The sequence below is a fragment of the Alligator mississippiensis genome, chromosome 5 (assembly GCF_030867095.1).
Source record: "Alligator mississippiensis isolate rAllMis1 chromosome 5, rAllMis1, whole genome shotgun sequence".
NCBI classification, from domain to species: Eukaryota; Metazoa; Chordata; order Crocodylia; family Alligatoridae; genus Alligator; species Alligator mississippiensis.
Genome location: NC_081828.1, coordinates 22,909,795 through 22,935,686, shown reverse-complemented (window position 1 = coordinate 22,935,686; position 25,892 = coordinate 22,909,795). Strand labels below are relative to the sequence as shown.

General features: G+C 45.8%; 1 protein-coding gene across 1 annotated transcript in view; it reads right to left on the bottom strand.

Annotated features, from left to right (window-relative positions):
* ST6GALNAC3 (ST6 N-acetylgalactosaminide alpha-2,6-sialyltransferase 3) overlaps positions 1–25,892 on the bottom strand; it is a 355,399-nt gene that overhangs the window by 98,784 nt on the left and 230,723 nt on the right. The window contains exon 3 of the mRNA XM_006276537.4: positions 14,810–15,219. Within this exon, the coding sequence (XP_006276599.2) occupies positions 14,810–15,219 (410 nt within the window). The remainder of the gene's footprint in view (positions 1–14,809; positions 15,220–25,892) is intronic.

The following is a 25,892-nucleotide window of genomic DNA, read 5'->3' as shown; positions in this document are numbered from 1 at the left end:
GAATAAAACCAGCATAGCTAAAACAGTACTATGGTTTTGTTTAACAACAAATATCTGCAAAATCAGATGATGTCTGATCAAACTTTAAGTTCCCTGCTGCTTTAATTCATGCTACAGAAATCCATTAATAAATATTCATACACAATTCCCACCTCCCACCAGAACATTTTTTGAACAATGGAACTAATAGAAGTAGTGATTGCAAATCTCTAACTCTAGATTCATTCTTCCAGATCTGCTCTCTCTGACCAGCTCATGTAAAACACCGGAAGGAATCCAGTCCTCTGATTTAAGTGAGCTTGGATATTGTGCAGAGCCATATTCCACTGCCCTGTGATGTTCCACATCAGCTACCATCCTGCTCAGTGAGCCAATATTAGGGTGACTATATGGGACAATGTGAAATCTAGAATGATGTCTGCTCCCCCTACTCCCTCCTCAGTGCTGCAGGGAGTCAATGGCCCATTATTGACCCATTGTTTTTTACTTTACAGGTGTTAGCAATCATCTGTGAAGTAACAATCAGTGTTAATAGGACTTCCTATTTCACATCTCCTGTTTCTCTGCCTCTTTGATCTACACCCCACGCCCAGGATGCTCATTTTAATTTTCACCGGCTGGCTGGGGCCAGTCTCCAAAATCTGGGACTGTCTTGGTCAATCTGGGACATATGGAGAAAAAGTGTGTTCAAGACAGTACGTGAACAAATATTCTTTCTTTCACAGTGGAGGATAGCAAGTTGATGATAAGAAAGACAATAGATCAGCGTAAAAAACAAGTAATGAGGAAGGAAACTGGAGCTAAAAAAAAGGTAGAAAACTGTCAATAAAACGAAGAAAAATTACAAACCAAACAGGAACAATGGGCCCAGGATAGATAGCATGATTAGTTGACTCATTATACTGTGATGAGTCAATTAATCCAACAGTAAGAGACAGAAGGAGCAAAGGAAAGAGGAAGAGGACTGGAAAATCTGGAAGGGTTGCTTAAGGGTGGCCCATTGGCTTCTTGGACAGCATATGCCTCAGGTAGGTATTGAGTCCTCAAGGCATTGAAAAAACCGCAGGCTCGTAGACAGGGTAACTGGGTATTGCACAAACACAACAAGGGCCTACAATCTTGCATGGTTTGACTTCCAAACCTTTCCCTGGCATAAGGTTTACTAGAACAGAAAAGGGAAAAAACCATCTCTATCAGCATGAAAGGCTGTTTGAGACTAAAGAATCCAAGCTACCAAGGGGAACATCCCAGGGGTGGTGCTTGTAAACATCCCAAACTGTCTTTTCACTTCACAATCCTCTGTCTCCAGTTCCTTTCCAACTTGAAGATCTCCGTTTCTTATCTTGTGTTTTTCCTGTTGGTTCAGGGTAGAGAAGGTGATGTGGAAGGAAGCTGGTGGTCCATTCTCCCCTATTCATTCTCTCTTGGCCCCAGGGATAGAGAAGGTCCTCTGGATCTGTAGAGGCAACTTCTTTGGAGATCTCTACCAGGGAAAGGGCTGCCTGATGTGGCTGTTGATGCCTTCTCCCTAATTCTAAAAGGTACTTTGGGTTTGTATCACATGCACTGGGGAATGGGATTAGAGCTGGAGAAAGAATGAAAGATGATCTATAAGATGTCAAAGAAGTAAATAAAGGAGATAACCAAGCCAGTGACTTCTCAAAAGGCAGAAAATTAGCCTGAGCTAATTAAATGCCACAGTGCTATGCTGAAGACATTTTCTTTTGATACCAGCAGGGAAAAATGTGTAATACAATCACTACAGTTATATTTATAAAAGCAGGCTCAAAGAGGCTTCACTAATGCATACACATTCTACCTTAGGAGTGGGACTGATTAAATCAGGGGCAGGCAATTATTTTGGGAGGAAGGCTGCTTAACAAGATTTGAGAGCTGTCGAGGGCCATATAGGTAGCCCTGCCCCTTGACAGTTGCCCTGCCCCCTGCTTGCCACATTGGGACCAGAAGTTCTGTCCCCTAACCCTTGACCTTTTTCACCAGAAGTCCCTCCCTCACCCACTAATACTCCTTTTGGGAGGGGGGGAGGTTGCCATCTTAGAACCAGAAAAAACCCCCAAATCTTAAACTAGAAGTCAAACACCTACTATAATATATTTTAATTTTATTCTAAAAAATATTCGTAATTCATAGATGTTAGGGTCGGAGGGACCTCAATAGATCATCGAGTCTGACCCCTCGTCATGACTTGTGATTGTGTACTGTATATAGAAGGAATTGCATAATAACTCAAAATAAAGTGTCACTCTTTTATAGCGTGTGTGGTAGGATATGGAAGTGTGTTGGGGAGTAGTGAGAGGGTGTGGTTGTGTAGGGAGGCATAGGGTATGTTGGGGTGTATGTGTATGTCGATGAGGTTGTGGGGGCAGGTTGTGGGTGCGTGGGGTGTGAAGGAGGGTAGGGGCTGTAGGGACCCCCCTCATACACTCCCCACATTGTGCAGCCCCCACTGCCTGGCAACAGCAGCAGGCAGGAGGGTCATGGCTCTTTTGTCCAGCACAGGCACAGCTCTGGATAATGCTGTACAAGGGGAGGGAGTGGAGCCTGCCCTATCACTGGGGCTCCATGTCCCACACCCACAGCTCCAGCACTCACAGCAGGGGAAGCCCCACACTGGAGCCTGTTGCGTAGGTCCCCGCACTCGCTGGGAATGGAGAGGGCCCCATCCCCTGCTTCCCTGCGGTGTTCAGCACAGGGCTTCCCCACTGTGAGTGTGGCACTGCAGGTGTGGCACAGAGCCCCTGAGGAAGAGGCAGCCAGCACTGCATTGGAGGCAAGGAGTGCACCCCTGCACAGCCTGCTTGGCCGCTTCTATTGCAGGGGCTCTGTGCTATGTGCCTGCAGATCCCATACTCACAGTGGGGAAGCCCCACCTTGGACTCCATGGGGAAGCAGGGGTGGGGCTCCCTCCACTCCCAGCAGAGTGTGGGGCCTTGCGCAGCACAGAGTGGGAGAAGCAGCAGGCTCCAGTGTGCGGCTTCCTCTGCTGCAAGTGCTGCAGCTGCAGGCATGCAGCATGGAGCCCCAGTGATAAGGCAGGCTCTGCTCCCCCCGCACAGTGCTGGCCAGAGTCACACCCCACTAGGTGCCTGCGCTGGGCATGAGCACCCTTATCTCCCCATCTGCTGCTGCAGCTGGGGCTGCATGCCATAGGGGGAGCATGTGAGGGGTCCCTACACCCCTCCACTCTTACACCCACACCCTTACCAGCTGAGCTCCGTGCCCATGCTGCCCCTCTGGGTGCAGGCTCCATGCTGCACTCCTGCTTCTGCCCAGCTGCAACTCCACCCCCTTCCACCAGCCCCACTAATTCCCTACCTGCTGACCTGAGTGAACAGGTTCTGGCTGCAGCAGGAGCACCATCCAGAAGCTGCTGGCTGGGCAGAACCCTTCTGCCCACGAGGGTGGGAGTGAGGCCCAAAAGGTTATGTTGGGTTATATACGTAGGCACCTCACTCCCACCCTCATGGACGGAAGGGCTGGGTAGGATGCAATTTGGGTGGGGGCACTGCAGGCTTAATAAAAGTGTCTGGTGTGCAGGATCTGACCCATGGGCCATATTTTGCCTACTCCTGGATTAAATGCTGCCACTCCCATCTCTAATTTATTCTGGAGTCACCAGTTATTGCTCCATAATTAAGAATGAGTGTTAATCTTTACATTTAACACAAATTTTTAACTACTTGCTTATCCATGAAAATACAGCAGGAAAACCTGTGTCTATAAAAACAAGTATTAAGCTAATTTATGACAATATACTTTAATGCCTTAATTCAATAACCAATGGATACTGGAAGGTTTTACTACTAGACAGGGTTAAAGGAGCTTAGACATAGGGGTGTGCGAAGCAGGCCCTATTTGATTCGGATTTGGCCCAAATCAGGGACAGTGATTTGATTCGTTGATTTGGATCACTGTCCCTGATTTGATTTGACTGAAGCTGAATCTGAAGATTCAATGCCGATTCGGAGAATCAGCGATTCAGACATAGACACAGCTTTCAAAGTTTTTTCTACATATCTTGAGGTAGCACGCACGGCTTGTGATTGCTGCGATACTAGAGAGTGCATGGAGTGTCCCACAGAAGGGGTGGGGGGGGGCCTCCATGTGTTCAGCGATGAATCTGGAAGTGGACCAGAAGTACTTCCTGTCCACTTCTGGGTCTGCTGGGGAGCACACTGGGGCCCCCCCCTGCACCTCCCCAGCTCAGTGATCAGCTGTGGGGGGACCCAGGGTGCCCCCCCAGACCCAGAAGGCACCAGTTGCCAAGCCAGGGGGGCTCAAGGGGCTCCCCCATGCGCTATCTGGCAGACCCGGAAGTGAACCACAAGTGCTTCTGGTCCACTTCTGGGTCTGGTGCTCATCATGCCGGGGAGCCCCCCCGTGCTTCTGTGGAACACTCTAGTCGACCCAGCATCACAGCACTCACAAGCTCCCGCTACCTAGAGGTATGTAGAAAAAACATTTAAAGCTGTCTCTACGTCCAAATCTCTGAATCTTTCCGAATCTCTCCGAATCGATTTGGAGGGTTCCAATTCAACTCAGAGAAATTAAACGGTCCTCTGATTTGATCTGGATTTGGAGATTCAGCCACCAAATTGAATCAGGGACTGAAGCTTCGCACAGCTCTACTTAGACACACTGACTGCATTTTCATACCTTGAGACATTTAGGTTTCTTTTTAGTTTGACCCTAACTTCAATACTGGAGATACTTAAGTATTCCCATGATACATTTTACCCTAAAGTACTAACATGCATTTTGGCCATAATTCTATCCTGACATAGTTTTGTCTGAAATATGACCCTTTAAAATAAAATACTTTAAAGAAAATGAAAAACTTGCTTACAAATATGTTCCTAAATTTTAAGTCTGTACACAAAATACAAAAATCTTGAACAATAAGTAGATTGTACCAGTGCTCAAAGTCATTCCACTTTTCCAAAGGGATGCATGGAAGAATTTAATTCAATTCATTTTTCACTTGCCTAAAATTGAAGAGGCCATGTTCTCTGTCAGCTAATACAATGTTGGGCTACTTCTCTTTCTTCCAGAACATCAGTGGTGATCTACAGGCTTAAAAAATAACTTGAATTTACTTTGTTCACTGATTGGTTCAGTACAATTATGCTGTAGGATTCTACTCCTTTATTCAGAACTTCATTTCAATGTAATTTCAAGGACCCTTAATAAATTAACCTTCATGAAGATTACACATTTCCAGTTCATTTAATAGAAAAGAATCAGTTACAGTTGATTATAAAATGGTCACATTTCTGAATACATAAAGAATGAACGTGAACTTCACTAATACATACAAATCCACTATTTTGTGCAAAACACCATCTCTTTACAAGAAGTGCAATAATGTTAAATTTAATTAGATATAATCTTCACTGTTTTCATTAGCTATTAACATTATGTAAAGATAAACTTAAGCATAATGAGTCCTTTCATTACCCCATAATTGTTATTTTAATGATTACATTATGAGCAATATAATACTGTACATATTTCCACTTTTCACATTAGTGGGCAATTATTTATAAAGACTTCTATTATAATCCACCCACAGAGACCAAATTATTAATGCCTCCATTTTACTATAATGATGGCCATGGTTGTGAAATCAATATGATGGCCTCGGGGAGAACTGCAAAGTAACACTGAAGAAACTGTATGTGTAATGGGTCAAACTAAGTCCCAGTGTAGGCAAGCAGGAACTACTCAAATGAAATCTCTAGCAGTTCTTCTATTACCATTACACTGCATTTGACCCATACAAGCCAAGCCTGTTGAAATTTCCATAAATTAAAGAGAATAAATTAAAGACATGGTCATGACTTGGAAACAGACCTAGACTGAACTTCTCTAAATGCTAAAAATCTCTGGAACAAAGGAAATTAACATGATAATATTAAGTCTACTCCCTATATTAATATTTAGTACAAATAATAGTAACTAAAAAATCTGTAGCATATGGATATATGGTAATCTCTAACTCTTGCAATATCCCCTGTAGCATGCTCTTTGTGTTTTGGATAGTGTTCTTTGTAGTTATGGGTGAGCATCTGAGGTACTGATTTTGAGGATTCCTTCAGTTAACAATTGTCCGTGAGCTCAGGGAATTAAACCCAATAACTCAGAAGCCCCCTTCTGTCCTGTTTCTATTTGACCTCTTTGTGCACATAATTGACTGACTATAAAATAAAGCCTCACCTCAAGTAATGCTTTCTATCATCTTTGTTGGCATAGACACGCTGCTCCATTTTGGCAGATGATGACCTGGCTTCATTTATTCACACCTTTGCCACTTTGTCTAGGCTACGGTAATACAATATACCTGTAGGAATGATGGATGGTATGTGGGGTACCTTGAGAAATAGGAACTTCAGACCATCTTGTGAAAACTTTGAAAACAACGAATAAAGAGATAGGGCATGTATCTTTAACATTTACATTTCCTCTTTTTTATTGCTAAGATATTTATAATAAAAAATAAGCTCTTAGGAATTCATCTGCTCTTGCTATTTGTCCTTATCCTGAAGTGGCATCATGGGAATTTCTATACCATTCCACAACATTTTGCATCAAGTACCATTTATATTTCAGTAAATTATTTAGAGAAGTTTATTGAACAGGCAGATTATGTCTTTTTAAAACCTATATATAAATATAATAGATGCCTTAACATAATCCACAAGAATCAGGGCAAGATAATCACCATCACTTTCCAAAGTAAAAATGTGGGCTTTTAGGATCTTTCCCCTCAATTGTAGCTGTGTATTTTAATGCATGCTAATCCACTGGGTAGGGTTGTTCAGGTATATAAAAGTTGTGTGTAGACTCGGTGCGGAGCGTGAATTATTCTTAATGGTACTATAAACGAGAACTGTTTTGGAAATGTTAAAAATGAAATGGCTGAATCATTACACATATGACCCAAAGATATTTCATATTAATGCAGTTACCCAGGCCAACTTATGTGCTGATCAATAACTGAGACAGTAAATGAACAGTTTCTCAACATTTTTGAAGATCTATAATTGGTCCCCATGGAAGTCGTTACATTTTTCCAAACTGGTACAGCTTTCATTGTCTGCTGAAGACATGAAATCTTGTGTAAGTTTATGCATGATATTTCTTGTATATGGTATCCTTTAGTTCACAGAACCATAGAAGCATAGAAATGTAGGGCTGGAAAGGACCTCCAGAGGTCGTCTAATCCAACCGTCTGCCTGAGCCAGGATCATCCCTATCCAAACCATGCTACACAAATCCATTGTATAACCTATTAGCAAAACTATGTAGTCAACCCTGACACAAACACAAGCCATAACACCCTAACCTGCCACAGGTAAAGCAGGGAGTCCCTGGTAGCCGACAACCTGCTACTGCTAAGGTTCTGTAACTTAAATAATTAGAGTGCTGCTGAAAGAAATATGGTTGCAGCCAATGGATTTTTTACTAAATTCAGTGGGTATTATACCCCAGCATCAAGATGAGAAGTAGAGTTGCATATCCCTGAAAATATAAAGAGCATAAACCTAATTTTGCAGATGGACCAGCATAGTTTCAGTAATCTGAAATTGTATCATACACTTTTTATATGAAATAGATTTTTAATCCATGACAAACAGATACAGAGAGATCTTTCTGCATCTATTATAATAAAATATACAGTGGATATGCTTGGCAGAAATTCCATAATTAGGACTGTCTTCAAAATGGGCTTATGAAGGGATATGAATTCCTATTTCTCTCTGGCAGTAGGTGGCTAATCAGTGTGGAGTCTGATAGAAGGTTACTTTGTAAATCCCTTACATATTATATGCAGTTTTGGTTTAGTTTCTGTTAATACATTTTAAATAGAAATTTCTGAACTGGCATGATGGTTAAATTCCTTTCTTGGTAGTCCTGCCTTTCACTGCTGAACAGTCTTTCTTCTCACACATTGTCTGTTGCATTCGAGACTTGGTAGGGGATTTATTCTGTGTAGATCTGGCACAACAAATACTTAAAAAAAATGTTGGATTTAGGGTTATGTTTAGCCCTTGTTGAACATTATTCCTGAAAGTCTGTGTTCTGGATATGCAAGTCAGATTCGTTACTGGAAAGCCAGATGCAAAGACAGACTTTTCTACCTTTTATATGTCTGTCAAATTTTATTCTAAACCTAAATGGTACTGTTGTACAATAATTTCTAACTAGGTATCAGGTACCTTGACCACAGTAAGTTATCTGAGTCATAGTTACATAGAGCTCAGCAGCCATTAAGAAGACCCCAGTAACTCACAGCTATCACTTAAAAGGATCTGCAAACCAGTGTTTAATATAGTGGATAATGCCCATAACTATTGTACAGTTGTGCAGGTCTAACAGCTGGCTGGCAATGTTTTAAGACAGTTAACTTTGCTGCCAAGTGAAATGTACATTTATAAATGTCTGAATTTCTTGAGTTTCCGACAACTCCCATAGAAACACTTAATGTCTCGTTGGAGTAAGTCCACTAAATTAATTTCAACATTCTACATAAACTGTGTCTATACAAGTAATTTTCCTTCCAAATTTCCTACCATTATAACCAGCCACTGGTCCCTCAGCCATAGTAATAGTGGAAACACCCACTGTACATTTTAGTACTGGAGTTGCTTTTTAATCTTTTGTGTTGTATGTAATCCACTTCAGAGTAGATTATATGTAAATTATATGTAGATAAATGCAGACAGAACCTTGTCTACTACCAGAGTTCTGTTACCAGCAAAAGTGAACTTACGGTATTAGTAACGGAAAGGTGCATGAAGAGGCACATGTATCTAGGCACATGCACTAGTGAATATACATATAAGGCTTTAACATCTGGCTTGTCAAAAACCAGAGAGGAACCAGAAAAATAGATTAAATGGTGCTTAAAAACAATTTGCTCTCCAGAGATCAACAGATGTGGGATAACACAAAGTAAAAAGGGAAACTGCACAGTGGAGCATAAGGTATCCTGATGAAGGGTTTTTGAACCCGAAAGCTTGCTTAATAACTATTCTCCAACCATTTGGGTTGGTCTAATAAAAGATATCAAATTCACCCAAGGAACCTTGTCTGCCTATATCCTTAGACCAACATGGCTACAACCTAAACCCCTATACCGATTATATACATTCTTGGCTTATACTATAAAGCACAAAGAAATAATTTTATGGCTAAAGTCAGTAACAGTCATAAAAACAAGTTTACACACATGCACACCCCTCCCCCATTCCTAGTTTGATCAAAACACATTAGCTATTATTCATCAATTTTTGTTTAAAAAGTTGTCTTACACGTAATTAGTATAATGCAAAGAGAGCTGTTTCTTAACTCAATTGCCAGTGCTTTGTGCAGTATTTGCTAGCAAGTTAATAACAAATGGGCTCCTTCTATTGAGTCCTATCCACCTAATAGAGAAAAATGTCCATCCTAATTAGGAGAATCTTAATAAAGAAACATAAATGCAGTTAGTAATGGGCTACAGAGAATAAATCTAGGATGCTGTGAAACAATTGGTGTGTTATCAGGTAATGGTAATCCAGAAAGTGTAAAACCCCAGAGCAGTTGTTACCAGGCCTATGATTGACCACAAACAGTGATACAGGTTGAGCTTTAAGTGTTTTATAATGAAAAATCTATTTATTTCATTAAGCTTTCATGCTTTATACCCTTGTTTTTTCAGGTAATAAAGGAGTCTTAACTGCCAATGGAACTATTAGTCACTATGAATTAAGATGGACAAAACCGTTAAACTTTTTTGAAGGAGTTACTCCATAAAAAGAAAAAATGGAGGTGACAAAGTATGACCTGGGCAAGGCCCTGGATCAAGTACCTAAAAAAACTGTGTTAAGGAAATATATATAGAGATTTGATATGATGCTCACTGAAGTGAATGGCAAAGCTCCCACCAACTTTAACGGTAGAGGATCAAGGCCTAGGTCCAGGGGATATGAATATATTAGAATATAGTTCTGTCATTTAAAAACTCTCTTAATATAGTCACAATAGAATGGAAGGATAACTCAACTGTTGTTCTTCCTTTTCTAATAAAAATATGCACTTCAGTATCCAAGAGTCTCACACTTAGAACAAGGTTTCCAATGACAGTATTCAGAACACCGTATTAAAAAATAGCTTTCTGTGAATTTGTACAAGACTGAGCTAACATTTGCTATTTCTAGGAGTATCCTTGACAATAAAACAAATACATATGTGTAAAACAACTACAATAGTGGCATAAACGCACCTAGGCTTTTGAAATATTTTATTCAAATCAACTGCCAGGGAAATCACTTAAATCACCTTTTTGGCAGGTGTGCCACAAATTAGCCTTGTGCCTTCACCAAATGCCACTCTGGTCCCATTCCCCTACCTAATCTGCTGCTCTGCTTCCTGTTCTCTGCCCTACCTGCTGCTGTGTTGCCAGCCCCTTCCCCAATCGGCTGTGTGCCATATACAGAGGTTACCTGTGTCATAAATTGGCCAGCCCTGGTTTAAAGCGCTGACATTTGCACACTGGCACCTTTAATCCTGTGCTTCATATGGCAGTATTACCAAACACTGGCAGCTGCAGCTATCTGAGTCTCAAAGAATGTAATTTTGTTTCTTCATTTCAGTGACATCTTCACTAGACTATAAGGCTTTGTACCGATTAGTCAGACACAAGGAAAACTACATATTAGTTGAGGTGAAGCTATGATGACTGTAGTTGTCTAACAGTGTCAATCTGCACTTTAAATTAATATAATTTGTGAGTGCCAGACGACAGAGTTATAATAAAAAGCTCATATATTGCCAAGGTAATAAATAATTAGTGAGCATAACTGAATGAAATAGCAGGTTGAGCAGACACCCAAATTTTGAATCTAGACTCAGAAGTCAGTGAGCAGAATGATCCATTTCTCTGCCTTGAATGATAAAACAGCTCTCTCACAACCTAATATGCAGCACCATCTGGCACAAACACAGAGGAGACAGAACTTCTGGAAGTGAAACACAAAAGCAATTTAATTTGCTTTAGGAGTGTCCAAAATATTAAAAGAATCCTTCAGAATATGCAGCAGACTTTTTTTTTTTTTTTTGCATTCCCTTCCTAAAGATGTGGACCTGTGTCTTGTAGAAACATTTATATAGCTGGTTATGTCAGTAGAGTATCACTGAACTGATTTTGTTTATGTGTGAGTATGCTATACAGGTAAGTCACTTTCAGAAACAAATGTTAAAATGAATACCGAGGTATGCCTTATTTTACCAGTCTGAATACACAACAGGACAGATCTGCTTTAGTCTCAGTGAGAAACATAAAATAAGAGAGAACTATCAGGAGTCTGGACTACATTTTATATCACAGCTCCACTTTATATGCAGTTATTAACATTGGCACATGAATGGAAATATTAAACTATGCTTAGCTGAGGTTTATTTTTTGAAAAAAAGGTAATAATAGTGACCAATATCACTACGTGTGAATCACTGATTGTGAAGTGGTTCCATTTCATGAGCCCTTATCTTTCATGTAATTGAAAAGGAAAGCTCCTGTAGTATTGTTAGCTTTGAAAAAGGACTGTGAAATGGTTCTTGCTAAAAACATTATGCAGAATGTACCGTGCAAAATTATTAATCTGTGATGTTTGCCATACATATAGAAATGGGGTTTGCAAGCTGGTTCAAATTAGTCTGGCTTAGCCAGTATCACCACATCTCAGTATTCATTTTATTATTGCTTTCTGAAAGTGACTTTTAATGTAGACTGTTTTCTAAATGATCCTTAAAAGACACTCCCTTCCTCCTCATCACCTTCACCTAAAGGCAATCATGTCTAGTAATATTGATCTATTTGCTGCTAGTTTTCATTAATTTTACCCTCCCTAAGGGTGGTTCAGCTTTGGCACCAGCTAATTAAAACCTATTTGGGGCTTCTCAGAACACTTTATAAAACTAGAATTAGCTCTGCTACTTTAGTAGAGACTACATGTTTCTCCATTATTGCCAATTAAATAATGTTTCCATTACATATCCAAAGTAAAGGGAAAGTACATAACTCCTCACCTGGATTCAGGTAAACAAAAAAATATAATAGTTTTTACCTGGTGCTTCTTGAAATGTACTTTAAATCCTTCCACTTGACTACACACATTAAATAGAGAAGTAGTAGTGAAGTACTGGGAAATGCTGACATCTTAGGAGTATCCTCTAGGGTAGTATTAAGTAAAATGCATTAATGCAGAAGTGTAAATAGCTGCCAATGTATATTATTATACACAACAATTATTAAAAAATGTGTGAGTATGCAAAGCATTAATGGAGTACTTAAGAACTCCATTAATAAAGATCTGTAGAAAGACCAGGATTCCCCAACAGTCTAGATTCAGGTGCATCCCCCTGATGCTGACAGTCTGTATTTTGTCCCTCTGTAGAATAAAAATTGGTTTGTTTTAAACTGAATACTTCTATTAGCCAATAACAAGTACATTATGAATGGCCAACCTATGGACTTGATGCTCTACTTCACTGAAATAAATGGCAGAGCTCCATGGACCTCAGTGGGGCAGGATCCAAGCCTATTTGCATTATAGGAGTGACTACAGCACATGCTTTTTGGCTACTTTTCATAACACATACCACAGAATTTGAGCACCATTATGATGAGACTATTTAAAGTCCCATTAATTGCCTAAAGAGATGTTACATCAAAGACCTGAAAGAAAAAGCTCATTAAAGCCTTGGAAGACAAAAAAATCCATTGTAATCTTATTATGCACTGGTAGTGTTCACTGTTTGTGAGGATAGGTTTGTAGTATTAAGACGAAAATAATTCAAGTTTACAACTCACACTGCATATTTTTAAATGCGAGTGGAACTTGGTTTCTTTCCAAATTTTTTCTTGGGGGCACAGTAAAACAGAGCACTGTTCAAGTAACAATTGGAAGCATGTTTCTCCTAGGAAATGAAGGAATATTTGACTGAGATACCTGAAAAGGTTTGTGTCAACATCATAATATTCTGGTGTGATGCAGGATGCTATTTTCCTCACTCAGAGAGCTCTGTTACTCTTTACTGCTTCAGCAAGCAGCATAGATCCCAAATAGCCTTCACGGTCCCAACCAGACCACTGAATGGAAGCAGTTTGATGGTGTCACAAATTGAAGACGTATGTGAGGGTTCCCAAACTATGGTCCGTAGCCTAGTAGCCATTGGTGGAATGTTCTCTTCTAGTACAGATATAGTGCTGGCTATTGACATGGTATTTGCTTTCCCTATTTTCAGCCCCGTTAAATGAAGTTAAAGATACATTTCTTATGTTGCACAGAAAAGCAATACCAGGGCATAACCTCTGCAAGGCTGAAAGGACAAATTTGAAGCCAAATGTGTGCTTCAGGTAAACCTGATCTTATGTGTCGAAGTAGTTATATTTTAAATTGGTGAAGATGCAAAGATTTCTTCACAACTTAGACACCAGAAGGTAGCACCTGATGTGGTAGAGGCAGGACGAAGGAAGGGCTAAAGAAGCTTCTCTCATGGAGAAGCCCATTCTCTTTCTGAGTAGATTGTAGCAGAGCTTGTGGCTCCAGTCTTCCCCTGACCTGCTTCTCTACAGGGAAACCTGGACCATACAAGGGATGGGCAATGACCTTCTGTAAGCCACTGGTGACTAGGACTGGTTGGAAATTCTCTGACAAAACAGAAGTTTCATTGAAAATTTAGGTTTATTGAGCCAAAATGTTTTGCTCCAAAATATCTCATGTTCAGTTAACTGAATTCAAGGCATGGTTCTCAGGGTGTCCCTGTCTGCATTCTTGGCTGCTCTGCCCCACAGCTGGGGATGCTGAAGGAGTGGGGTCCCACGTCCTCCATATGCATCTAATTGGTCTACGGAGACCCTAGAGGCCAGTAATCTTCAGCAACTCAATAAAAGTGATGCTTTTATCAGTTGCACAGTGCAAATGCAGGGTTGGGAATTAAAAAAAAATTGGTTTTGATCTGATTCAAACAAAACTCAAAATTTCCAAACTATATTTCCTGGAACTAGTAAACCCTGGTTTTGGATTCTAATGTCAAGTGTATGTTTGTGCTTGTACCTAGAGGATACAAATCATTACAGTGCTCAGCTTCAAACTGTAGCAGTTCTTACTTTTAGGTCTGTCGATCCCTGGAGCTTTTATTAAGATGGGGATACTGTCACCACCCATATGGTATACTCTCTGAGGAGCATGCCCATACATACAGTTCTCCAGGAAAGCAGGAGACGTAATTTAGTAATTCGATAACTCAGCCATTGGTAAGATTCCTCATTATCCATTTTTACTGAGACATTTCCACTTTGTTCGCTATGCAGAGATCTGATAATCATTTATGTTTGAGGTAAAACTACAACAGAGATTGGTAAAGAGATAAATATAAGATACCAAGTTTCCCAAGGTTGTGTGTTAGGAAGAATATTGTGTAGGTTTTTTCTTTTCAAATAAAATGTCAATTTAATCAATAGTAAACTGAGCTGAAAACACCACACAGCTCTGAAAATGCTTCAGGAAGACATCCAATATTTTTGGGATTCAGGCCAACAAAAATGGAAAGAACAGAAGGTAGCGTAGGTGGGGTAAATGGGGCCTGGCTGCTGCCTCATCAAGTGCTCATAACAGTCAAAAACATATAACAACCTGTTAGAAACATATTGGGGGGTTCATTTAATAACTGGCATGCAGCAACACCTTCTCTCATTTATATTTTGTCATTAACATTGTAGTAACTCTTCAAAGGCAAAACTTACCGGTCTTTTCCTGTCTCCTCCTTAAATACAGCATCACAGTAACTCATGCGCTTTTCTGTTGTCACATAGATTTTGGCACTGGGGTAGCTGTCAACAGTTTTCTTCAGCATGTTGTACACAATGCCATTGCCATCTTTTCTCATGTTCCGAAAAGGCCCCCAGATGACATAGATTGTGCTGTTGGCTTCCCTAAAAAAGTAGTCCGGATTCTTGAGCAACAGGGGCACACTGGTGTGAGAGACCACTCTTATTGTTGTCCTCTTCCCAACATCCTCCTCGTAGCCCTTGGTGGGAGCATTGTTCATTCTCCATATACAGGAGGACTGGTCAATCTCAATTCCCACTTTCTGGGCAGCCATCTGACCCGAGTTTGAAACAATGGCACAAAGGCCACAGTCCAATTGTAGAGGCTGAAAGAGAGAGAACATAATATATGGTATGTCTTCACTCTTAGAAACTGAAGATTGAACATTTACTTTAAAAAAGGCACAATCCAATCAACTGGCTGCAAGATGCTCTCAAAATGCTTCAGTTCCCATGCATAAGAGCAGGTGGTGACGTATACTGTGGCAAAGCACCGAGTAAGATTTTCTACCAAAATAATCACCATGTGCTAATCATTTGCTTTATGTTCTCCACATTGCAATATTATATGTATTTATGAGTTAGTGGTATAGCCATTTTAAGCTGTCTGCAGCCATGCACTTGTGCTTGATCACAGCTATAAATTTCTTTCTGTGCCCAGATTGGGCAAAAATTGTCATTTTGCCTGCACCCTCTCTCTTATGTTCTTCCATGGTAAATAAGTGTCCTCTGAAGAGAACCTATAAACGTTTTGTCTCCAGGAAAAAAAAGTTGTGTGCTCTAAGCTGGTTTTATAAAGGTTTTGACACAATATCTTCATAGGATTAGATTACAGCAGAATATCTGTAAGAGAGAGTCTACATATCTGATTATTATTACAAATTAAACATCCATTCATCCAGACATGTTAATGAAGTATTCAGTCAGTGCACAATTACATTTCCATCAATAATTTTCTGGGTTTTAAATTTATTACTGACAACAATCTGTTAAGATAAACAGAACATCCAACTAACTCATATATATATGAGTTATATATATAGGTTAGTTGGATATTCTGTTTCTTTACATATCTATGTAAAGACTGGTGGCCCATGGACTAGAACAGGGGCAGGCAATTATTTTGGGCGGAGGGCTGCTTACCCAGTTTCAGCAGGCTGTTGAGGGCTGCATGGGTACCCCTGCCCCTTGACAGGCACCCTGGACCCTGGTCACCATCTTGGGACCAATGTCCCAATGTCTTTGATCCCAAGACATTGGGACATTGGTCCCATGTCCCAGGGCCAGCACCAGTGGGGCCCAAAGCAGGGCACATGCTGGCAGGGGTCCATGGAGCCAGGCTGGGCTGCACCAGCAGGGAGAGGGGGGAGCTGGCCCGGCTCCATAGAGCCCCTGCCAGCTGGGACCCGGCGCTCCTGCCACCCTGCTCTGGGCCCTGCTGGCACTGACCCTGGGACACCAGTGTGGGTCCCGTGCTCCCGCTGACTTCCTGCCCACTCACTTCCAGTGCCCCCCAGCCCTGCAGTACAGGTGGGGGGCAGCGCACAGCCCTGACCCCTGCTCGCCAGCAGGGAAGAAGCTGGTGCTGAGCATGGGGAAAAGCGGCCCCTTGCCCGCCCCACAGCCAGCACTCCCTCCTGCAGTCACTTGCAGCCCACATGGAGCTGTCCTGAGCTGGCACAGGCAGCCCCATGTGGGCTGCAAGCAGCTACAGCGCGGGGCACCGGCCATGGGGTGAGTGAGGGGCTGCTTTTCCCTGTGCTCAGCACCAGCTTGTAACCTGCCCCTGCTGCCAGCCTGGGCTCCGCACTGTCTCCGGGCTCACATGTTGGGGCTGCGTGTGGCGGCAGCAGCTGTGGCCCCCCCCGCATGCTGTTCCAGGCAGCATTTGCTGCTGCTGCCCACCCGGAGCACGCACTGGGCATCCCAGAAGCAGTGGTGGCAAACACTGCCCAGCATGGCAAGCAGGGGGGCCACAGCTGTTGTCGCCACATGTAGCTCTGACCGGTGAGCCCAGAGCTGTGCAGAGCCCAGGCTGGCAGTGGGGCTGGGTTACAAGGTGGTGCTGAGTGCGGTGGGGGTGGGGGTGGAAAAGTGGCCGCTTGCCCACCCCATGGCTGGTGCCCCACACTGCAGTCACTCGCAGTGTGCCTGCTCTGGATTGCCCCACGCTCGCTGAGAACAGCTGCAGCAGGGAGCGCTGGCCACAGAGCAGGGAAGGGCCGCTTTCCTCTGTGCTGGGAAGGAGCAGGGAAGGAGCCCGGGGAAAAGCTGAGCACGGTGGGGGGGGAAGCAGCCTCTCCCCCACCCCATGGCTGGCGCTCCCTACTGCAGCTGCTCGCAGCCCATGTGGGGCTGTCTGGAGCAGGCACAGGCAGCATCAGGTGGGCTGTGAGTGGCTGCAGCATGGGGCACCAGCCACGGGGCAGGAGAGGGGCTGTTTTTTCCCCTCCCCCACGCTCAGCTTTTCCCCAGGCCACTTTTCCCAGGGTTCCTTCCCTGCCCTTCCCCGCACTTTCCCCTTTACCTGAGGTTCCAGTGTGGGGCAGTCATGTGGTCCCAGGCCAGAAGCCTCCGCTGGGGCTACCGGCTGGGGGGGCAGGGCTGGGCAGGTCCTGCTGTTGTGGGAGTCCGCCGGGCTTCCCTTGGGTTCTACTGCCCTTTTTTCCTGTCATTTTTGACAGGAATCAAAGGCAGAGAAATATTCATTTTCTAAATTTTTTTAGGGGCCCCGTGAACAGGATAGAATGGCCTTGCGGGCTGGATGCAGCCTGTGGGCTGTATTTTGCCCACCCCTGGACTAGAAACTTGACCCCTGGGCCCAATGAGGTCAGAGGGAAAATTTAAAGTTTCCTTATGTCTAAAATGGAAACAACAGTAGTTACCTCCATCACAGAAGTACTGGAATTATTCCATTCTATTTGCTACAGTTATGGGGTATCCACTGATGCCCAAGAACAGTAGGATTGGGACCTACATATTTATAAAGTACCTTGAAAATGAAAATCATGACATATATAAATGAGACTATGTGAAACATTAGGTTAGAATCCCAAATCAGCTTGAGAAGCAGATTCATTCTACAAGAAACAGCATACAATTGGGATGATATTGTACAAGCCCTCCATTCATCCCATAGCCATTGTAAGGAAACCCTCCAACACTGTCTGTGATCATGACTTGAAATTCTTTCCTGCAGCCCAGCAGTCTGTTAAAAGTTCTTCAGGCGTAGCACATCCACTTCCTTTCTTAACAGAAGTGAGGACTATATATTTGGTCTTTGCTTTGCACACAATGTAAGTGTTGTATAACAGCAATGAGGGAGCCCTTTATATAGCTGATATTAATCAGTGTCCTGGACACACTGGGTACATCCACACGAGCATGCATGTGCATCTTACAGCGTCTCTAAGCCCTTTGAGATGCTGCAAGAGGCACATGCGGGAACAAAAAAATGTTCCCTGCACTGCAAGTTTGCAGCATAGGGGCAAAATTAGACGCCTGGATATCCAAGAATAATTTTAAAAAAATGGTGCCGGGAAACAGCGGGGCAAGCACCATCTTGGACCATGCTGGGAGGCAACTGGTAGAAGGAGTCCTCCAGAGAGACACTCTGGTATTGGGCCAGAGCATCTCTATGGCTCCCCCTTGCCCCAGCAGCTGAGCACGCCCCTTGAGCATGCTCAAGAACAAAAGTGGGGCAAGGCTCGGAGCTTGCTTGTGGGTAGTTAGTTGGAGGTAATAAGTACTGTCTGGAGAAGTTCCAGAGTCTGGAGGAGTGGAGGCTGAAGCCATGAGAGATAAAGGTAAGAAGGGGGGGGAACTTTCTCCCTAAAAGGTTTTCCTCTTTGCAAAGGGCTCTTTGCAGGCTGCCAGTCTCAGCCTGCAAGAGTCACTTGCAAACTGGGGAGAAGTAAGAGGCAGAAGCCATGGAGCCCACCTTGTCCGACGGCTTGTACGAGCCCTGGAGGGGGGGACTGGGAGGCGGAAGCTGCGTCATGTGTGGGGTCTGGGGGGCTTTTGGCTGGGTTTTGGGGCCCTCCCCCCCATTCCTGCCCCAACCCCTGCCACTGCCACCGCAAAAGGCAGCTGTGGGACCGTGAGCAGCGAGTTGTGGGCCTACACATGGTGCAGGGTGCTGACCCAGCCTGATGCTACATGCCTCACCTAGCACAGGATCACACGATTCTTGCTGCTACCCAGGGCCACACGTGGTGGCAAGAACCAGCCTGGTCCTGCCTGAGGTGATGGCACATGGTGTTGGGCCTGGTTGGCACCCTGCACCATGTGTAGCAGGGAAACAAGTAGTGGTGGGAGCTGCTGGGCGACACTGCTGGGAGCAAAGGGAGCAAGGTGGGTGTTGAGAGCCCCACCCCCCACACTGCAGCCCCTGCTGCACAGAGCCCCACAGCTGCCTGAAAAAGGCAGTCGTGGAACCGTCTGTGCACTATATGGCTGCTTCTGGCAGAGTCGCCTGGCAGCACTCACCACCACTTGTGTTTCACATTGGCAAGTAGTGCATGCTGGTAGGGCCTGCCTGTGCCATGTGTAGGGTCCAGGAGGGGTTCTTGGGTGGGTGTTGGGGGGTCCCCACATTCCTGCCTCCACTGCACAGAGCCCCACAGCTGTCTTTTGCAGATCCATGCAACAGAGTCGGCCAGTGGAACCTGCTACCGCTTGTTTCCCTGCTGCACATGGTGCAGGGTGCCAACCTGGCCTGATGTCCATGCCAGGCAAGAACCGGTGCAGTCCTACCTGAAGTGGGGCATGTGGCATAGGGCTGGGCTGAGTCAGCACCCTGTGCCACATGCAGCAGGGAAGCAGGTGGTGGCAGGTGCCGCCGGCTGACTCTGCCAGGTGCAGCCATCCAGCACACGAACAGTCTTGTGGCTGCCTGATGCAGAGGTTGGGGGAGAGGGGGCACAGGCATGTGTGTGGCTCTCTCTCTCCACGCCCCCCACCACATAAAAATGTCCAGGTGTCATTAAAGCACGACTTAGCTTTTTTTCTCTCTTGCTCCCTTTCCTTTATATATGTGTATGTGTATATAGTGGGGTTCCAGTTTACTAGTGGAAGTTCATGGGTATTTGGGGTTCATTTTCTAATGCATGCAATTGAGATTTGTTAATCTGAAGTTTGAAATTTGTAAACAGGGAACCTCAGGATCCATGCCAGTGAGGCAACTGGTGGGACCTTGGCACAGGAGCCTGGTCAGAGCCAGCACCAGGGACCCACCTGGAGGGCAGACTAGGTGGCCAACCTCCTGGCCGTTTAGGGCCAAGAAGACACACTTCAGCAGTTTAGAGCAGGCCACTGTAATGAACACATCTATCAGGTGATAGCTGCCCAGATGGCAGAGCGGGGACACCAGAAGACATGGCAGCAGTAGTGCACAAAGGCCAAGGCATTACAGTGGCAATTTACTGCTGTCCATGATGCTAACTGGTGGTCAGGATCAGGGCGTACCACCATGCCCCACTACAAGGCTCACATCCTGGGGCCCACAGCCACCAAGTGGCAGGGGGCAGCCAGTGCAGGGACCCAGCTAGAGTCCCCAGAAGCAGGGCCATCCTCTAGACCTGCTGGTCTACCATCCACAAGTGTTGGGAGCAACAGCAGCAAGAGGAAGACTGCCAGCCACAGCCAGTGCCACCACCATGCCTGAGAGGAGTGCTGAGAAGGAGGACCCCTGTCTTCTGCAGAATAGCAGTAGCAGTGGGGAGGGGCAGCCCAGGGTGTCACCTAGATCAGTGGAGGGCACACTCCGGAGACCTTGCCACCAGCCTTCACCCCCACCAGAGGCTGGGTCTAGCTCTACCACTCAAGCCAGCCACCCCGTCACCAAGACCTGGCAAGTTCTACACATGCCATCGGGAATTGGGAGCTTCTCCCCCGGCCCGCTCCTCTTCAAGGCCTGTGTGTGCCTCATGTGCATCCTTGCTGCCTCCCTCCCTGCCTTCCTCCTCTCCTGACCTCCCCACCACTCCTCAGTTATGCTGAGGCCTGCTTCCCAGCAGGGCCAAGACAATCCCCCACCTTGCCAGCACTCCCTGCTGGATGGAGCTGGCCCTGGTGCTGAAGGCAGGGGGGGAAGTATAGGATTCACCCCACGAGCCCATTGGGCCACAGCTCTGCAGCACTGGGGCCACTACCTGAGAACCCGGCCCTCTTGGAATGCTGATCTTACCTGGTAAAAGGAGATGCTGGGCACCATAGCCTGAGCTGGCTGTGATGCCTTTCCCCAGGAGGATCACTCCAGGTGCATAGTGGGAGGGGATGGCCAGATCCCAGGATGGCCGTGGCCCTTGTCAGGGGGATAGGCCCACATGGGTCTGGCATGGACTGCCTGCATGGCCATGTGTCCAAGAGTGAAGCTAATCCTTGGGGACCCTCACAAGCCTGCTCTTGACCCATGCCATGTTGCTGTATCTGAAGATGGCCATCCACTTGTTCTTTTTCCAGACAACCCATCTGTCAGAGGAGAGGCCACTGTTCTGCACCCAGGAGCTGCCCGCCAAGTCTCCCAGACACCAGGGACTATCCAGATGTGTAACCTGTGGCAAGAGCAGTGCACCCAGTGAGAGGGCTGTCAGGAGAAGGAGGTCTGGGAGGAGCGGTTACGCCACCAGCAGGCTCAGGAGGCCCAGTCTGGCAGGTGCTCCATCAATTCCGCTGCAACCATGCTGTGGCCACTGGGGAGTTGCAGGCTGGGAGGGTGGCCCTGGAGTGCCTAGTCACCCAGATTGAGGGGGAGCTGCAGCTGGTCATGGAGATCTTGGAGGAGACATGGAGACTCCATTGATATGGCCATAGCGCAGGGTCAGTGAGCAGCTCATGGCTACCATTACTGCCCCAGCTGCTATCCCCCAGGCTCTGCCAGCCTAACCACAGCCATCTGGCCAGCCTGTGCCCCTGGCACCAGGGGCAGGGCCTGGCTGGGGCATGTTGGCTGGATGGTGCCATTGTTGACCTCCCACAGGCCCACTATGGGCATCAAGGGGCATGGGTTTGCCTCCCCCTCTCAGGCCCAGACCAGCCTGCAGTGGCTGACCCCCAGGAGGAGTGATACACCACAGGCCTCCTCTATCCACTGGAGTGCAAACACCTCTCCCCGGGACTTGCATACATTGTGCAGGACACATTCTGCAGTGATGATGCAGGATATATGTTGTGGTGCTGCCTCCAGGTGGGTGGCAAGGCTCCGCCAATGTCCCTTCAGCTGGCCAAACGCCTGCTTGATGGTGCATCAGAAGTGGGCAAGGGCCTCATTGTACCTCTGCTGCTGAGTATCCAGAGAAGGGGCGCATCAGCCAGGGGAGGAGAAGGTAAGCTGCATCTGCCACAATCACTGGTGGTATGATGACATCCCCAATGGTCAGGTCTTGGATCCCTGGGGCAAAGGCCCATGCCTTCATCAGTCCTGGAAGTGCCAAGTAGCGCAGCACATGGGCTTCGTGGGCATTCCCAGCCCACCCAGTGTAAATGTGGGTGAAGTGGCCACAATGGTCTACGACCACTTCAAGCACCACTGAGTTGCTGCTGCAGCAGTTGATGTACTGCTGCCCTCCCCCAGGGCAGCAGAGGATGGGGATGTAGATCCTATTGACATCCAGAAGGTCTGTGGCCAGCATACATCATCCCAGGTGAGGAGGACTATACACTCCCACCAGTGTTTACTGGTAGTCCAGGCCCAGGTGTGGTGGTACACACGGGGAGTGATGACAGAGTCTTCATTGTCAGCCACTCCCTCTGTTGCGTCTGGCCTGGCAGTAGTGGGACAGAGTATAGCAACAGGGGCTGGCAGCATGGGTATGCTGCTCCGCAGCAGGGCCAGCTGGTATTCACAGCCCCAAGCTAGGCAGGTGTCTCTGATTCCAGACCAGGCTGTCTGGATGTAGTGATGCTGCTGTGTAGCCACAGCCTACTGGCAGCTGGCCCAAAGGTTCAGGCAGCAATGCTGCAGGGCCCATACCAGATCCCAGGTGGCTGTGTGGTCTCTGTCTGTGTCTGGTAGGTGTGCAGCCATGGGGCCACAGGTGCAAGGAGGCAGAGTCTGTTGCAGGTGGCAGCAGGTCACAGCCAGGCAGCAGTCCTTGCTGTCAGACTGCTGCAGTGGGTAGAGGGTTCAGGGGCCACTGTAAGTCAGGGCAGTCCAGCTGGCATGCGGGGGCTGGCGTCTCCAGATGCCAAGGGGCTGGGCCTCAGAAGCTCCTGAGGGTAAGTAGCCCTGAGCTGCTGGCCAGAGCAGTTTTTTGTACTGCTGAGGCAAGCACAGGTTCTGGTCCTGGACTCTAGCTCCCCCTGGCTGCTTATCTGGGAGGACCCAGGCAGGGTTATTTCACTCCAAGTGGCACAATTTGCCCCACACCAAAGTGCATGTTCGGGCATGTGCTCCAGGGCAAAAAGCCCCAGCTCAAATTTGCACCACTTCTATTGCAGCTGCTTCAAGTGCATGTGCCTGCATGTTATGGATGCACCCATTTAACAGTTGTCATCTTAGAATGTGATTAATTAATAAAAGATGTCACAAGATGGTTTGTGACAACTCGTACTTGTTTAAATCATCAGTGCAATGCCGACAGACTAGTCTGGAGAAGCTCAGAAGATGACAGGTGAAATGCTTCTTTCATGTGAACAAAAGGTCTAACAGTGGCACTCGACCATTTGGGCCCAGAGACCAAATACAGGGTGTGGAGTTTGTCTGTGGGGTAGATTGGATCCCATGGGTCAGGATTGGTCCCTAGGGTCCTGTGCTGTCTCTGCCTAGTCCTGTGTGCAGGATTGGGCCCCAGGGTTGTCATGATGTCTCTGCCTGCTGGGATCAGGCTCTGGGGGTGCCACACCGTGCCACCTTGCCCACCATGATTAGGCCTTGAGGGCCCTGCACCACCTTTGCCTCACCTTAGATGCCAGGATTGGGCTCTGGGGCCTTGCGCTGCTCTGAGCACCCAATCTGTCTTGCAGGACCATGGCCTGTGTGGCTCCCTACAAGTCTTTGGGGAGCCCTGTGGGCCAGATGACATGGTGCCAGGGGCCAGATCTGGCCCAGGGGCCGGGGTTTGAGTATGCCTGAGCTAACATATAAGACATCTGAAGTAAAGAAACATAGATGTAAAGATGTGTGCTGGTTTGGTTTTCAGCACACATCTTTAAAATAGTCTCTGTATTTAATCATGAGTTAAGGATGCTTGACCTTATGCAAAAAGATCAGCAGTACTTTATTCAGAGAGTGCTGCATATTTTTAGTCTCCTTGCAAGCTCTCCTGTATAGCTCTTTGGCAGCCCGAATGAAATCCCAGGAGATAAAGCTGAAACAGTATCTTTCTGTTTACCACTTAGTTACAGAAATCCTCTCTAAGATACTTTGTGAGGACATGGATGGATGACCTAAACAAATCCATAAGCATAACCCACATGCTAACATGAAGTGAATTGTTAAAGTCCCAGCAGATTAATTTACATCTCTTAGGATACACTTTCAAAATAACAAATAATGAGTAAGAAATTGCTGGACAAGAAAAGCCCACTTGGCCAAGCTCTAGTCCCTTTTAAATCTTCCTCAACCTTACACTGTTTCTTTCTTCAAGCATTCTTCCTTTGCATTAAAACTTATTGCTCTTTCAAACTTATTTAAATTGTTTGATTTGATGGCCTTAGTTGGAAATTTATTCCATGTTTTCTATATACTGAGTGAAACTGTTCTGCCTGAATAAACTGCCTACACTTGCCCTTGCAACTGTCACACAGTTTTCTAACTCTTTTGTTGGGATCCATTTATCTTGTTCCACTTTATCAATTCTTTTCTTAATTCTGAATGCTTGTATTAGGTCAGTGTGTAATCTGCTCTTCTCCAGTAGGAAGAGACTTAGCTTTTTTAGCTTTTTCTCAGAATAAATATTTCTAAAACCTGGAGTCCTCAGCTTTCCTAATTTGCACCACTTCCTAAAGCAATCCTATTACGCAGAAGGCCAACAAAGACTCAGCTGCATAATGACCCAATCCAAGCTCCTCAAGGTGCAGACAGACATGCCAATTTTTGCTCAATCTGGCCCCAGAAGCTGTCTACAGCTGTGACCAAACACAAGTGCATGGCTGCATACCGCTTTAAAAGGGCCGAATACTGTGACAATCTGAACCCTCATGTAATGATGAAGGTGCTCCAAAACAGAGTACCTTCATTAATTTGTGTCTGCGTTGGCTGAGAGCAGGGCTGGGCTGATGCAGCCAAGCCCTGCTCCCAGCAGTGGTTTTCGAATGGGAGGGGGGAGAAGGCAAGGGAAGGAGGTCTGTTCTGTGGGTTCCCCAGCCATGCTGGAGTTGGGGGGCACAGGTGCATTGGAGCCCCCCACAAGGGTGGAAAAGCTCCAATAATCCACTTGCCCCTCTCCTCCAGTGTGGCTGAGAAACCCCCAGAACAGACCTCCCGCCCCTGTCTTCTCCCCCACCCATCCTAAGACAGCACTGGAGCCAAGAAAGGTGGGGAGAGCTGGGAGAGAGAAGCTGTAAACATGCAGCCTCTCTCCCTGGAATGGCTCCAAATTGGAGCTGATTCTCCAAATTGGAGCTGATTCTCCAAGCTCCCAACCCAACAGCTAATGTCTGTTGGTTTGGAAGGATCAGTCTAACTCATGGTGCTTTTAGAAAAATACCATGAGTTAGATCATAGATTCACAGGTTGTTAGGGGCTGGAAGGGACCTTGTAGATCATCGGGTCCAGTCCCCTTACACTAGGCAGGAAAAGACAACTGGGGTCAAGTGACCTCCAGCAAGGTGACTGTCCAGTCTCCTTTTGAAGATTTCCAGGGTAGGTGACTGCACCACCACTGGAGGGAGTTTATTCCACAGTCTGGACACCCTAACTGTGAAGGAGTTTTTCCTGGAATTGAGCCTGAAGTGACCTTCCAAGAGTTTGTAGCCATTGCTCCTGGTCTTTCCCAGGGGGACCCTGGTGAACAGCTGTTCACTGAGCTCTTAATGTACTCCCCTGATGTAGCAGTAA